This window comes from Ailuropoda melanoleuca, chromosome 6 (assembly GCF_002007445.2).
Source record: "Ailuropoda melanoleuca isolate Jingjing chromosome 6, ASM200744v2, whole genome shotgun sequence".
In the NCBI taxonomy this organism is placed as follows: domain Eukaryota; kingdom Metazoa; phylum Chordata; class Mammalia; order Carnivora; family Ursidae; genus Ailuropoda; species Ailuropoda melanoleuca.
In genome coordinates, this window is record NC_048223.1 from 87,951,285 (window position 1) to 87,968,301 (window position 17,017).

At 39.7% G+C, this 17,017-nt stretch overlaps 1 protein-coding gene across 14 annotated transcripts in view; it reads left to right on the forward strand.

The window, feature by feature from the left end:
• The window catches only part of SHLD2 (shieldin complex subunit 2), a 79,861-nt gene that overhangs the window by 34,120 nt on the left and 28,724 nt on the right, over positions 1-17,017 (forward strand). For 8 of the 14 annotated variants that reach the window (XM_034662812.1, XM_034662815.1, XM_034662807.1 and 5 more), the window contains one exon: positions 13,857-15,395. The exons of 3 other annotated variants lie outside the window; for them this stretch is intronic. In XM_034662812.1, the coding sequence (XP_034518703.1) occupies positions 13,862-15,395 (1,534 nt within the window). In that variant the 5' untranslated portion in view covers positions 13,857-13,861. Of the gene's footprint in view, positions 1-11,211; positions 11,275-13,266; positions 13,485-13,856; positions 15,396-17,017 lie in introns of all 14 variants that reach the window. 3 more of the 14 variants (XM_034662811.1, XM_034662809.1, XM_034662810.1) reach the window with 3 other exon arrangements.

Consider the following 17,017-nt stretch of genomic DNA (forward strand, 5'->3'; position numbering starts at 1 on the left):
AAAGTGCTGAAGGAAACAAAACAAAACATCCTGTCAGCCTAGAATTCTATCTCGAACAGAAAGTCTACAAAAATCAAGGTAAAACAAAGATATTTTCACACAGATTAAAAAGTGAAAGAATTTGTCTCTAGCAGATGCGAACTGCTAAGAAATGCTAAAAAATGTTCCACAAGGTAAAGATAAAAGAGACTAGATGAACCTTGGGTCTGCAGAAAAGAATGAGGAACACCAGGAATGGTAAATACCTGTACCAGCATGCAGGAAAACTTTCTGGTACCTTCACGTGTAATAGATACATGCAGACTATCGGGTATTTAAAGCAGAAATATTAACATGTGGGGTTTACAGCTTAAATAGAAGTAGAATATAATACCACGAGAATGCCAGGAGAGGGAAATGGAATTATGCTGTCATAAATTTCACACACTGAATTAGTGCACTTTTATTTGTGTGTAGACTATGATAACTTCAAGGTGCATATTTTAATCTCTAGAACAACCACTAAAAAATAACAGTGGTACACTGTTGGTACATCTTCCCGTGTAGGATTAACCGCCTTGAAAATTGCCCTCCTATAGTAAACTGAAAAACGGATTAAGATATATGAAACAGCTGCTTTCAGACATTGGAAAACAGTCAGTGCAGGATGGCAATCCTTGAAAGAAATGACATGAGCACTGAAGGTGCCCCAGCACACTGCCTGTAGGCACTTTCTAGATTGCAGCACAGAGTAGGGAAACCCAGATAGAGCCCAAGAGAGTTTAGAGAAGCTAAAGCACCTAGAATTTGTGGGATAAAAAACTGGAGCAGAGGGTACTACACAGAAATCCATACAACTAGGAGATCTATAGAAGGGTCCTCTGGAACCTTTGTTGAATACCCATCTGCACATGCAAAGTATGAAACCCCACAATGCTGGGGAAAGAAAGCCACACTGGAAATCAGCACACTAACAATTCCAGGAGCTCACACAGAGCTTGGAATAACGTGTGTTTCTACTAGGCACTGAGGAGAGACTGGTTCATACATGGAGATTGGCTGGACATCTTGGAGTGGGGTAAAATTAGCCATAGACTGAAAATCCCTTTAAACCCACCCTAACAAAGCTCAGAAGCATGTTTGGAAAGTATCAAATGAATTGTAAGTAATTCAACTGTGTGCCAAAACTAAATCTATCACTCTTTAAATGAATACAGTAGAAACCAACACCCAGCAATTAAAATGTCCGGCATCAAATAATCGAGTGGGAAGAAAATATTTCTACCACTTTTATGTGTCAAAGGACTTGTATCTAGGGGATATAAAGAACTGCAAAAACCCAACAGCAGAATGAGCAAAAGAGGAATTGTCCAGTAACAAAACGAGGAAAAGCCATGACTTTCCAAAGGAGGACATACTACTGGTCAGTAAACACTTGCAAAGGCACTCAGCATCACTTATTCAGCAGGGGAGTAACGCAACGTAAACTCACAGCATAAACTCACAACGAGATACCATTCACACCCTCTAGAATGACTAACAAGAGAAAGAGTAAGTATACTTAGCATTGTGGATGATGTGATACAACTGGAACCATACATTGCTGGCGATTGAGCAAAATGCCACAGCTACTTTGGAGAGCCATTTGGCAATTTCTAATGAGATTAAACACATATCTATCCTCTGATTTGTCAGTTATACTCCTAGGTATTTAATGAAGAGAAAGGAAAACATGTCCACAAATTTATGAATTTGAAAGTGTTCATTGCAGCCTTATTCATAAGAGCTAAAAATTAGAAACAACTGAAATGTCTATCTATAGGAAAATGGACAAAGTGTGGTGTGTTCTCAGTTCCCAACAACTGATACACCAAGCAACACAGATGAGTCTCAAAACCACTATGTGAAGTGAAAGAAACTAGACATTAATGAACATAGGGGCTCCTGGGTGATGCAGTCATTAAGCGTCTGCCTTTGGCTCAGGGCGTGATCCCAGCATTCTGGGATCGAGTCCCACATCAAGCTTCTCCACTAGGAGCCTCCTTCTTCCTCTCCCACTCCCCCGGCTTGTGTTCCCTCTCTTGCTGGCTGTCTCTCTCTCTGTCAAATAAATAAATAAATAAATCTTTAAAAAAAAATGAACATATGCTATATGGTTTATATGAAGTCCAAGAAAAGGCAAAACTATTCTACACTGATAGAAATCAAAAAATAATTGTAGGTTGGAGAGGGAGGGACAGTGTTGAAGAAAGAACAGGAGGGGACTTCCTGAGGTCCATGCGAATGTGCCATGTCTTGTTTTGGGTGATGGAGACATGGGTGCAGATAGTGGTCCATAGTCATTGACAGGACTCTCAAGACCTGTGCTATTATCAAATGTTTAATTACAAACATTTTAAATTCAAGGAATTTAAAAACTAGTAAACAGGAGTTAGGGAAAAAATGTTAATGCATGTTATCCTAGGTGCTGGGGTATACTTTAAGATATTATTTTTATTTTTTTTAAGTATTTTATTTATTTATTTGTCAGAGAGAGAGCACAAGTAGGGAGAGCGGCAGGCAGAAGGAGAAGCAGGCTCCCTACTGAGCAAGGAGCCCAATGGTGCTGGGATGCGATGATGCTAGATGGGGACTTAACCCCAAGCCCCTGGGATCATGACCTGAGCAGAAGGCCGATGCTTTAACTGATGAGCCACCCAGGCATCCCACACTTGAAGATATTAAAGGTGAAAGGGAGAAAGTGTAAGGTTAGGTCAGGTAGGTGGCTCTGTCAACTGTAGTTTGTTACGTTTACTTTCTGTTTCAACCTGCTGAGCAACAGGTTTTAAAATTTGAATATTTAATTTCTTGGAAGCTTAGCATCTCATTGCCAGCTCATTAAAGTGAGAAGTGAGAGAGAGACAAGAGAGAGAGACTGGGGCGGGGGTAGAGAAGAGGAAGAGAGAGAGAGAGAGAAGGAGAGGGGGAAGGAGGGAGAGAGAAAATGGGTCAGATAGGAAGGAAGCAAAGGATTAAAAGAGATGTTTTCTTCTCTTTTTCTTTTTTTTAAAGATTTTATTTATTTATTTATTCGACAGAGATAGAGACAGCCAGCGAGAGAGGGAACACAAACGGGGAGTGGGAGAGGAAGAAGCAGGCTCATAGCAGAGGAGCCTGATGTGGGGCTCGATCCCATAACGCCGGGATCACGTCCTGAGCCGATGGCAGACGCCTAACCTCTGTGCCACCCAGGCGCCCCAAAAGAGATGTTTTCTTAAAAGCCATTTATTATTTACCTCATTAGGAAGTAAACCTTCCCAGAGGAATTCTTTGATAGTGAAGCTTCTTTATACTGAAGTTTTGCTCCTTTCACACCTCTTTAGATAAGCCAGTGCTCTGTGAGGATACTAGGTGACTCAGCGGCAGGGTTCTAGCTGCACGGACCGGCAAAGACAGAAAGGCAGAAGGCGGTATGAAGCAGTGGTGAGGAGCGTGGGTTCTGATGTTCTATCCTCCAGCCCCTGCTCCGTGACCTCCAGGCTGTGTGACCCAGGCCAAGTGTTCTGATTGGGGAACAGGGAAAGCAGTTAGGAGGCTGTTGCCCATCATCTAGACCATGGTGGTTTGAACCAGGACGGTAGCAGGTGAAGGGGGAGAAAAGTGGCCAAATTCTAAAGGAATCTTAAAGGGAGAGCTACAAGGATTTGATGAGTTAGGAGATGAAGTTAGGAGAAAAAGAAGCATCAGTGAGAATGCCAAGCTTTTTGGCTTGAGCAACTGGAAGGATGGAGTCCCCGTTGGCCGAGTGTGACTTTTTAAAAGGAATGTCAGGGCTTAAGGGGCAAAGTTTTTTTCTTGTTTGTTTGTTTCTCCCTTGGTTTGTTTGTATTTTTTTAGGGAATGGGTGGAGATGGTAGCACACCCGGGGGTTGGCAGGCAGCCCTCTGGAGGTTACCCAGCTTCTGCTTAGAGATCGTGATTACCCCTCTTCATAAGTACCTGTCTGCAAACCGGACAGCCAGATTCTTTTTTCCCCCTTGGTTGCCAAACACGTTAATTCTCTTCTCTATGTAATTTAATTCTATCTCTGTTGTGAGATTCTTAAATCCGTGTTGTAATTTTTAGATACTATTCAACCTTATTTCCATTAGTATTTCATTATTTAAAAAATTGTGTGGGATGGGCACCTGGGTGGCTCAATTGGTTAAGCGTCTACCTTGGGCTCAGCCTTGGGCTCAGGTCATGATCTCAAGGTCCTGGAATGGAGCATGGGGCTCCTTGCTCAGCGGGGAGCCTGCTTCTCCCTTTTCCTCTGCTCCTCCCCCATGGCTTGGGATCTCTCTGTCTCTCTCTCAAAATAAATAAATGAAAAATCTTGAAAAAAAATTGTACAGGAAAACTGAACAGAATGTTTCCTTTCTCCCTTAAATTGTTCCTATTATTATAATGTTTCTGATAAAAAGTATTAAGAGGCACACTCTTCCCTAATAGAACATTTATTCATGTATTTGTGTGGTTCTTAACTTGGTGACTATATAATGCATCTCTAAACCGAGATGTTTGAAGAGTGGAAAGGGAAACTGACTGACCAGGCCACCAGGATAGCACGCTTAAACTAAGACTCTTCTGGGCAAATCCAAGTGTCTGGTCACTGTATTCTGATGGTAAAAAAGCAGCTAGATTAAGGCTCACTTCCTGTTTAAATGCTGGGACTTTACTGGGAGAAAGGCACATGCCTGCAATAGGTTGTGGGAAGGAGACATTCACACGTGTTGCACACAGGACGAAGGCGGCTCACTGCCCTGCAAAAACATGAGGTGGCAATGGGACCATGAAGACATTGCTCACTTGAAAACCGAGTGTTGGAAAGGAAATCAAGGTCATGCAAGGACTTTTAAGGAATCAGTTGTCTGCTCCTGGGTTTGCCTTAGTAGCTGTTAGTTTAGCCACAAGAATGAGTGGTTACCTTTAAACCTCAACTGCTTTTGTTTTTAGGACAAATACTGTATCTTTTATCCTTTCATAGGTTACATAAAGTGTGGCACTGTTCTGCCATTTTAAATGGGAAATTCAGGTACTAGCATGTAGCGGCTATTGGTGATTCTTAAGAATAGAGTTCAGCATGAATGTACATAATACGTGGGTTTATCAGTAGTCCGTGTCACTTCTTAGCACAATGATGTAAGAAAGCAGATTGGACTGATTCAATGAAGTTAAAGCATAAAAGAGCTATTTTTTTTTTTTTTGCCACCACTTATATCACTTACCATGGAGAACACATATTTTTCTTACATAGGAGGGGAAATGGTTTCTAACTTCAATATAAATAGTGGTAAACTGAATACTGTGTTTTAAAATATAAAGTACAATCTTTCCGTATATAATTTTTTATAGTTTCCTTGTTTTGTATATATATAGAAAGAGAACATTTTTATGTGATATTATATGTCTTTATGATTTTTAGTGGCTGTGTAGCTTGCCTTTATATGGATGTGCCATAACTTATTTAACAGACCTCAAGATACACTTTGTCCTCACTTTTTTTTTTTAACATTTTACACAGTACTGCTATGAATATCATTGTAGCTAAGTCACTGAGAGTGTATATAATGTTTTTTCCTTGAGGTTAAACTCTTAGGAGTGTAATTGTGGAGACAAAGGGATGCAGAATTTTAAGACTTATGATATACATTGCCATATTGCCCTCCAGAAGGGCTTTACTAGTTTAAACCGCTATGGGTAGAAGTCATTTCCCTGAACCCTTGTAACTTTTCAATGAATCTTTGCTAATTTGATAGGTAGCAATGTTATCTCACTAACTTATTAATTTTTCTTTCATGTTATTAGGAGGACATATGTGTTCTTTGTTGTTTTTTGTTTGTTTGGTTTTTTTAGATTTTTTATTTATTCGACAGAAATAGAGACAGCCAGCGAGAGAGGGAACACAAGCAGGGGGAGTGGGAGAGAAAGAAGCAGGCTCATAGCGGAAGAGCCTGATGTGGGGCTCGATCCCGTAACGCCGGGATCACACCCTGAGCCGAAGGCAGACGCTTAACCGCTGTGCCACCCAGGCGCCCCTGTTTTCTTTGTTTTTAACCATGTGTTTTCCTGTGCTATATACCTGCTTATCTTCTTACCCCATTTTTTTTTATTACTTTGTGTGCCCGTGTATGCATGTGCTTGCATACTCCTCATGTAGTAAGGATATTCATCCAAATGTAATTTAAAATTCACTGTTTTTTTCTATTTGGGCATATCTAGGGAAATGCAAATGAAATATCAGTAAAGTAGCTCAGTACCTTCACTTGTAAAATTATTTTTTTAGGTGCTAACAAAGTTGTGTCAAGCTGGAACTCTCAGCCACAACTCAATGCCACTGTTCAGTTCTTTTGCAGACAACACGATAATACATCTTAAGAGCCATAACGATGGACATGTCTTTGACCCAATAATCCCATACCTGGGAGTTTACCACCAGAAAATAATTGAAAAGTGATGTTGAATGCCCCAAACCATTTATTGCAGCAAGGGCTATACTAAGGACAAGTTAGAAACAAATTAATGAATTGGAAAGTAATGGTTAACTAAATTAGATTCATCATTAGAGTATTAAGTGAGCATTAAAAATGATTAGGAAGATTCTAGATTGACATAAAAGGGTGGCCCTATAATACCATTGAAGCAGAATACAAAATTATTTCAATTTTATGGTTACAACTATGTAAAAATACACATAAAAAACAAAACCTTGGAGGAAATACCATGGATTGATATTTGTTTGTCTTACCAAGTATGTGTGTGTAGAGTTTCCAAGGTTTGAGACTAACATTTACTGAGGGAGTACCTTGTGCCCATCTCACAACAACACTGTAAGACAGGGCATGATGTTATGCTCAATTGACAGGTAAAGAAACTTAATTCTTAATTGACATGTAAGGAAATTTAACTTGTTATTGTAGTTGTTTTCAGATATCTACAGAAGTACCAAGAATAGTAATGATGAGCCCCGTGTAACTATCACTTAGCTTCTACAATTTCAAGTTTACGTTTTTAGTAAGTTGCAGAGTAGAGTTGTAACCGGTATCCATCCTACTCGGAAACCCATGCTTCTCATCACAACCCTGTCTTGGCTCTTCATTTTGCCATTTAATGCTATTCAATAACTTTATGATGCTGGGTGTTTTTGGTAAAATGGACATGGAGAGGCGCTGTAACGGTGTTTCATAAGGCAGAGAAAGCACTCTCTTTTAACCACATATATTTTGTAATAAGCATTTTTAGTTGCAGTGTTCTGCAAAGACAAAACTTGCTGATACAGTTCATCCTGTTTTATAAATCTTTGACCCATTCATCAGACTCTGACCACTTTAAAGATAAAGGATTATGGTCGTATTGGTCTTTCTGACTGAAGTGGCCTTCTGCAGATTGAGAAATTGGCTAATTATTAACCAGGGTAATGGATATGTACTTGCAGGTTTCATCTGGTATCTTAATGAGCTTTAACCCTCTGAGTACACCCAAAACATATCCTAGAATCATTGCAATTTATCAGCTGTCTATAACTTAACTTTCTAGTCTGTGTATTTTTGCTTTGATAAATATTTTGTGCCCCCCCCCATCATAGTCCCCTGTTCACACACTCACAACTCCTGTCAATTACAGGATTTTGTAGCAGCAGCCTTAGATATAAAGACCTTTAAAAAAATTCCTCTTTTTTGAATTAACAGGACCATACTTTCTAGTCCATTTTTTGGTATGTATGGGGAAAGTTCCACACTTAACAGGGGTGTATATTTAGACAAGTAAAGGCATATTGAAATAATTATTAGGGACAGATAACCTTGTGTTTTATATAACTGATTCATTTCAGACATCTCTTGTCCTGGGAGAGCTTCTCTGAACTCTCAAGATGCCCTGTGTCACCCCTGTATGCTTCCCCATCTTCCCCTGCCCAGAGGGTACGTAGGGCTCTGAATCTTGCGGACTTGCGGACCTATGGCCTCAGGGCCTTGTCACCCTAAACCATACTAGAGTTGAGTCCAAGGACTGTGTAATCCCATGTGGATACAGGGTCATTTTGTCAGATTTTCCCTTCAAGAAAGAGGCTACATAGAATATTGCTTATTTATCTACTGTGATTGTATCAAATATAGCAAGACTAGAACTATGTCTGATGTTAGGGAGTGTGGTTTGTTAAATATAGATTGGTAAAACATAATTGGATACTTAGTAGTCAAATGAATGAGACGGGATGAAATTCTGCGCAGTTGTGTGTAGTGAAAAGAAGAGGTGGTCCAAGAAGAAAGAGAGAAAGAAGAACCAGAGAGGTAGAGGAAATAGGAAAGCGTAGCATTCTAGAAACGGAGGGAAGAGAGTTTTACAATTAGAGTCGTCTAGTACTATGAGTACTTATTTGACAATTTGGACTTCACTGTTGTCTTAACAGAGGTAAGAAATAAAGTCCGACTGCAGGACATTTAGGAGAAAAGGTTGAGTGAGGTCGCAGAAGCAGTGAGTGTCTTATAGTCTCTGTAAACCTTCTGGAGAGTCCTGTAGCACGTGTGTCTCTTGGGTAAGGAAACTAAAGCGCTTTCCTGGCTCCTGGGCTGGGGTGGTGAGGAAGGGGACTTAGGGGCTGTATTGTACTCCTTTTTCTCCGAATTTATTTAAATTCAGTTTCAAAATTTTGTCATTAACTGTAGTCCAAAGAGCCTATGAAAAATGCAGGTAATGGGCAGTTGGTTTGGTTGCCCTTGCCTTCTGCCTGCTAGGGACACCCCTGCATTTAATCCTGTGGCAGCTTAATATCGGTATTTTATAATTATCATTTTATCACTCCCATTAGACTATAATCTCCTTAAAGCTCCTTGTTGTCATCACTGACTTCCCATCACCTAGCATAATGCCCAGCATATAGTATTAACTATTTGTTATATGAATGATTGAATGAATAAGCCAACAATTATCTGTCTCTTAAGCACAAAGTAATTATGATCTGATGCTCTCACAGAATCAAAAAAGAATGCTTTAGGAAAGAGGGATTTATAAACAGCTTCAAAGAGTAAGATAAGGATCGAAAACTGACCTTTGGATTTGGCTATTAAAGGGTATCGGTTTTCATAGTAAAAAGCGTTATAGCAAAATGATTGGAGTAAGAGCTGTATTTAAGTGAGTTGAAGAATAAATGGGAAGAAAGAATAAAGAAACAACATAGAAGTTTTTTTTTTTTTTAAGATTTTATTTATTTATTTGAGAGAGAGAGCGTGCACAGGAGAGTACAAGCAGGAGGAGCCGCGGAGGGAGAGGGAAAAGCAGGCTCAGCATTGAGCAGAGAGCCAGACACAGGGCTCCATCCCAGGACCCCTGGATCATGATGGGAGCTGAAAGCAGACACTTAACCAACAGCCACCCAGGCGCCCTAGAAGTTTGTTTTTTTTGTTTTGTTTTTTAAAAATTTGAGATTAAAGGGAAGAAACCATTGGAGAGAAACCCAGAAATTTGAGAGAGGGAAGGTCATTATCATAATAGTTTTATGCATTTGATTTGAATGTAAGTATTCTCACCTGCATGCCAGCATATTTTATTTCTTCCTCTTCTGCTTGATTTTAATGCATCTTTACAACTTGAAGGTTTTGACTGTGCTATTTGGGGGCCCCCTAGAGTCCAATTTAATAATGACATATAAGTAGTAAAATGTTGATTGATCCACTAGACCGGTTTTTCCTTATGCAGGTTATTCTTTCTATGAGGATTAGATAGGGTGGGATTTGTAGTTATAGTAATTAGTGAGGCTTAGTTGTCGTTTATCTGTCACAACTTGACCCCTAAACTTACCGAAATTTTCTTTCCATAGTAATAACTCACTATTATAAACCTTGAAAATTGTGGTATATCTTTGTTTTAGCTGCTAACACATTACTAACTGCCATCATTGTGCTCAGCTCTTACTCTGCAATGTTAGATTTAGGTCCACTGTTCTACAACTATTGGACCATCATATTCAGTTTGGAGATTGTGAAAGAAAAGCCTGAATTACCAAGCAAAAAAGATTTGATTATTCTGAAAATAATACATATTCACTATTCATCACAATAAAGCTTTTAAAATATAGAAAAATTTAAAAATCATTCTTAATGTTGCCTCACAATGTTTTTCTTTCTGGGATTGTTTTATATTATAACATATATCTGAACAATATAAGGAACACCTCTTTAACCACACCTCATTAAAAAAAACCAAGCATGTTCAGTACGGTTCAAGCCCTTTGTGTACCTTTGCCTATTACATCCCCATTCCTCCCTCCTAAAGGTAATCACAATCCTGAATTTGGCGTTTTATTCTCAGGCATTTTTAATAATTATAATTTAATACTGACGGCTTTACTTGTGGTGAACATAGCATAATATATAAACTTGTCGAATCAGAATCACTAAGTTGTACACCTGAAACTAATGTAATCTTGTGTGTCAACTATACTCAAATTATAAAAATATTAAAAAATTCAATATATTGATGGCCAAAGTTATATATTCTTCAAATTGTTGTTTTCATTTAAAATTGTATTTGTAGGGAGCCTGGGTGACTCAGTCGGTTGAGTGTCTGATTGTTGATGTCAGTTCAGGTCTTGATCTCAAGGTCATGAGTTCAAGCCCGGAACTGGGTTCCATGCTGCGCATGGAGCCTACTTAAAAAAAAAATTTGGATTTGTAGGATGTATCCATGTTGATATGTAACTCTTGATTACTTCTTTTTGCTGCCATATGGTAATCTTTCTCTGAATATTCCATGATGTATCCATTCTCCTCTTTATGGATTTTTAGGTTCTAAATTTCTTTTGCTTAAATAGTCTCCCGTGATCATTCTTGTACATGTTTATATATATATATATATATAAACCCCCCAGAGTTCTCCAGGGCAGAAACCTGGAAGTGGAATTATTTGGTTATGTGGTATGTGCATCTGCAGCTTACCAAATTGTTCTTCAAAGTGGAATGCCGACTTACTGTTCTACCAGCAGTGTGAGAGTTCTCAATCTTGGCAATTGTTAGACTGCTTAACTCTGTTTGCAGTCCTGTGGGTATGAACAGTATTTCTTAAGAACAGCAAAGAGAAGACTTGTATTACAGGATATTTAAAGCATGTACGAAAGCAGAGTGAGTGATTAGTGCAGTGAACCTCTATGTGTTTTGTCACCCTGATCAACACATGGCCCTTTTTGTTTTATCTACACCCTCACTCCCTCTCCCCTCCCAGGATTCTAAAGGAATCTGAGATGTCACCCTGTCTTACCTGTAGACACTCTTGCATCTCCAGCAGGTAACTCTTGCATACATAGCCTTGCTAGCATTATTCCACTAAAAAATAATTCCTAGATGTTATTAAATTTAGTTTCTCCAGTTGTTTTGTAATATTTTTACATGTGTGTCTTCAAATCAGGATCTAAATAAGGACATACATTATAATTGATCTCCGTCTACAGATTCCCTCCGTTTCCCCTTACAACATCTACTTTGTGATGTTAGCAGTCATTAATGATTATTGCCTAGAAAATCCACTAATTCGTGGGGAGTTGCAAAATGGTGCTATTCTATCATTTCTTTTTTGTTTATCAGCAGGATACCTCTGTAAAGAGAGATTCCTTCTCTTCAAATAGTTGGTCTTCTTGAGATACTGTTAGTAAAGAAAGAGGATAAAATTTCTTTCATTCACCAGCTTTTAAAACAATTACTTAGTTGCCAGTATCCTCCCAAGGAGATCGCTGAGTGAATTTGTTTTAGTTCTCTTTATGAACTCATGAGTTTAAACAAATCTGGTGTGTTCCAATCTATTACAGTAATCATTCTAAATCATGCTCAGATTGCTCAGCTTCGGCCAGTGGGGACCTCTGTAAGTAGGCTCCTGAGTTCTTGTGACACCATCCTGGTAGCCTCTGATAGTTTTCTTACTTTCTGGTATGATGAGATGTTTCAGCTTCACCTTGTACATTTCTCGCTCCAGACCTGAAACCAGCCACTTCTCCTAGGAGTTCTGGTCACATGGCCAACATCTGAATAGCATGTACCAAAATTCCAGTTTCTCAGTAGGAAAGTAAATGTTCATCACAGCATTGTTTACATAGTTTAGGCAGGGTGAGCCATTCTTATCAAGAAATGGTGGGGGGGCGCCTGGGTGGCACAGCGGTTAAGCTTCTGCCTTTGGCTCAGGGCGTGATCCCGGCGTTATGGGATCGAGCCCCACATCAGGCTCCTCTGCTATGAGCCTGCCTCTTCCTCTCCCACTCCCCCTGCTTGTGTTCTGTTTCTCGCTGGCTGTCTCTCTCTCTGTCGAATAAATAAATAAAATCTTTAAAAAAAAAAAAAAGAAAGAAAGAAATGGTGGGAATTCCTCCTGGAATCGAAATTCCTAGACGCCAGCCTGGGCCCACCTTGCAAGCCAGCCTTTTTAAGGACAGTGAGTACAGAGAGTAAGTAGGAAGATGGGAGAACTAATCAGAGCACTGAAAGCTTAAAATTAGGTAACGGTGTGCAGTTATGGATGATGGGAGGGTATGTGGCTCTAAGAATGAATAACTGGGGTAAGGTGGAGAATACAGTCACTGGAGGAGAGAAGGTCAAGGACCCAAGAGGCCAGGGGACTGGAAGGAACATCCACATTGATATTGAAATCACAAGAATTATAAATCGGAGAAATGATTAAATTTGGAGAAGGTGACAATGAGCAAATCCTCAAGGATGATGAGAGTGACTGGAGATCACAGTTGTCATTTCTTGTTGGGTTCCCCCTTTCTGTGTACTTCTAGACTTCTTGCACTGCCAGACGGAATTTTCATGATGTGAAAACTTCTTACCTTTTTACAAAGGACCCTGTACTCTGATCAAAAGTCCTTAGTCATGCCATGCTTTTGCCTAACTCTGCCTTTTATAGCCGCTGTTTCTTTTGTTTAAATGCTCTCAGCCGCAGAGCTTGCCTTCCCCAGCAGCTCACTTCCCCAGCGGATGGTCATTTCCTGTTTATAGTCTGTTGGATTTAGTACATTATTTTCAAAGTATTAGTTTACAGTCACTCTTTTCCTCTCCTTTTGGTTTAGGCCAGGAAACTTATCTGTTTCTCTGTCCCTGTAGTACTGTGAAAAAGCTCTCAGCAAGCGCTAGGACCAGTCTAGTTCATAAATTCCTTTCGAAAGTGTTATTATCAAGTAAATAGTGGTGTGATTCTTCATTTTTAATCTCAGTAAATATGATGCTTAGTGCCACAGTTCATGTCAAAAAGTTTAAATCACAACGGATTCCTTTTATCCATGTATTACAGAATGACTACTCTTAATCTTTTTATTTGTATTGCGGAGAAGATTGAAAAATACAGAAGGAATCACTAGTTGTGCTAACAGAAGTCTCCGGTTTTTATTTTCTCTCCCTTCCGGTTTGAGCCTTCTATTTTGGTCTTGGGAATCAGGCTCACAGTTGAAGGAAGGAGGCCCCAAAGCTACTGAGATAATCCCTGGAGTAAAGAAAACAGGAAATGTAAAGGTGACTATAGTACAATGAAACAAATGCTTTCTTTTTCCTTTTCTACTAACTCGTTATTTAAATGTTATTAAACATCATTTGATGTTAGTATACTTAGCTTTTTTAGAGTCTTTTTTTTTAGTCTTTTTTTCCCAAGTATCTCATTTGTTTTATTGAAGAGAGTCTTTGTGTGAGGATTTTTGTGGCTATTTTGATTTCTCCTTATGATTTCTTATATATTTATGTATTTTGTAGTTAAATGGAAAGCAGCATAAAAAACCTTATTATGTTTTCGAGTCATAGTTTATATGACATTTGCTTTTGGCATATTACTAAGTTAATATCAATATATAAAAAATCTAGTGACAAAATACTCATTTTAATTTTTTTCAGAAACTATGAGTGGACGATCTCAAGTCCACATTTTTTGGGGTGCTCCAGTTGGTCCATTGAACATGACAGTATCACCGGAACCAACTTCTTTAATGTCTCCTGAGAACCCCTGGAAGAAAATTCAGCTTTTATACAACCAACATTCCTTACATCTGAGGGATGAAAAATGCATGCACGAAACTCTTGAAGATTATCAAGTTCTAGAAGCTACCAGCCCTCCAGATCGTGGTAACGCTGACTTCATAACAAACTCTGTGAGTGAACCTGTTCATGTGAAAGAAGACTTTATACGTTTTATTTCTGAAACACAGACTGTAGAATCCCAGGAGAGTACCCCTTTAGGGGTGAGAGAGAGAGCCAGCTCCGATGTGCAAATATGTGGATTTAAGGGCCAAGTGCAGCGTTTAACCGAGAAAGAAAAGTTTCAAAAGCTTTTCAGCGAAAATAAGCAACTTACAGATGAACAGCATAAAGATCAGTCAAATACATGTGGTCAGAACTTCCAGAAAAACTTCTTTCAGTTAGATCCTAAATGTGCAGCTACACTAGATTTGGTCCATAGTGCGGAACAGACTACTACAGGGCCGGGAGCCGCCGAAATGCGGTGCGTGCCAACAGAGGGTCATGAGGTACAAAACCAGGGTCTGAGGTTCTTTTCCTCTGACACAGACGATAAACCAAGGTCCGAAGCTGTTAGAAAGGTCGCAGACCTTAAAATATCTGCCGATACCGAATTTCTTAGTATAATGACCTCCAGCCAGGTTGCTTTTTTATCTCAAAGGAAGTCAAAAGGACAGAATTTTATCAAGAAGGGGCCTGTAAACATGGAGAGCGAACCAAAGGCAAGTCATAGGGAAATAAGAATACTTGAAGATGATTCGATTCAGCATAATGATGATTTTGCAGGAGGATGTGAAAGTGGACAAAACCAAGCACATTCCCTTGAACTCTTTAGTCCTGTTTGTCCTGAAACAAAAAGTAGCGACCCTCACATGAAGTCTGATAAAGGTCTTGAAGAAAATATAGGATCTCAAGCACTTTTCAATTTTGAATATAAACTGCCACCCAGTGATGTATGTGTCGAATCCTATAGCTCAGGAATGCTGTGTTCCCAACTACATACCTTCCAGAAGAGTCTTGTGAAAAGAAGTTGGGCCTCTGAAGACAAGTTGGGCCATTCCAAAGCCCCGTCTAAAGTCCTCCAACCATCCAAGAAAATTAAGTTGGTCTCTGATGCAGGAGATCCTACTGCAGCAATGGACCAGAGGAATGTGTCTACATTTAAGGGGATTAAAAAAACGTCATTAATAAGAAATTGTGATTCTAAAAGTCGGAAGTATAATTGTTTAGTCATGGTATTATCTCCATGTCATGTGAAAGAAATAAGTATAAAATCAGGACCAAATTCCGGCTCTAAAGTGCCTTTAGGAACAATTCTGGTAACTGACCAGTCAGGAATTGAGAAGAAGGTCTCTCTGTGGAGGGCTGCGGCATTTTGGGCACTTACTGTGTTCCCCGGAGATATAATTTTGCTCACAGGTAAGGTCATCATGGGGTAGTGGTAGCTTCAAGCTGTAGGCTTCCCCCACATCCCACTTTAACCCTTTTTACCGTTTGCCTCTGTGGGAGGCAGCATGATCGATCCCTTTCCAGTATCCGGGTTTATCTCCTTACCATTGCCCCCTATCCCGTGTCTTTGCCATTTCTGGGCCTTTGCTCTAGCCCTTCTTAGTTCTGTCCCTCCTTTCCACTCACCTTGAAGAAGCCTTCCCTGGCTGCTCCTCCCCTTCATTCACTATGTTAGCATTCAGGTCCTATCATCAGGCTCTTTCTTTGTTTCCTTATGGTTTTGTCTGTGAATGTCTTATTCTTAAGAGTTTTCTTGAGCTGTATTAGCAGGCGTACGATGAAAGGACAGTGTTTCTACTACTTAATCCCTACTAATGCTGTGCACATCACCCTCTTATTGAGGGGACAGATAGAGAATTTCTATTGTGTTTTTAATTGTTAAAATTACACTCTCACATTTGGGAATATGGGAAGGAAAAACTGCTGATATTAAACTAGGCTCATCACCATCGGGAGAGTTTTGGAGTGTTACCTTCCAGTTATCTTCCCTCTGCTCCTTAAAGTGTGTACAGATACATATGTAATAGTTGATATTTATTGGGAACTTACTTTGTGTTCAGCCCTGTTTTAAACTTTACATGTATATAAATTCATTACAACAACTATATGAAGAAGATACTGATTATTAGCCCCATTTTTCACCCTGAGGAGACTGAGACCCAGAAAAATAAAGCAGTGTACCCAGTTTCACACATCTAGAAAGTGGCAAAGCCGGGATTTCATCTAGACTCCAGAAGCCATACTCTTACTATATGGTTGTAATCATAAGGAACGTAGAGTTTTTTTTTTTTTTTTAAGATTTTTATCTATTTATCTGACAGAGATAGAGACAGCCAGCGAGAGAGGGAACATAAGCAGGGGGAGTGGGAGAGGAAGAAGCAGGCTCACAGCAGAGGAGCCTGATGTGGGGCTCGATCCTATAACGCCAGGATCACGCCCTGAGCCGAAGACAGACGCTTAACCGCTGTGCCACCCAGGCGCCCCAAGAACGTAGAGTTTTTATCCTGCTTCTTTTTCTGACATAACACATCTAACATTTTTTTTGCATGTTCCTCATTAATTGGAAATTAATATGCAGTGTATTAGAGCAGGGATACCAATCATTTTAAGAATGAGTCCCAGACTGGGAGGAGCTCATTAAGCTCAATAACCTACCTAAAGAAAGAATGTGGTAGAGAAGAAGAGTGGGTGAGCCTTAGAAGCTCAGAAAAAGAAAATGTCAAGGCAGTCATTGGTGGTTCCTACCAAGTGGTTTGCTGGGGGAATGGGAGCCTTGCCTGCTATACCTTAGGTGTGTAGGTAAGATTGTCAGGCGCATGCTTTCATAAAGAGATATGTGGGATTGTAACCGACAGGGTTAGCATAGTCCCGTCCCACTGGCAATGCCGTCTTATTTGTTGTTAAGTCAGTCCATCTGCTCCCTCTGTTCTGATTTGGTGCTCACCAAGCAGCCCTTTGCTTACGATTTGGCTTCCTCGGTGTAAAACTGCCTACATGAGAATCGGCTGCAGACGTTGTTTCTGTGGCAATTA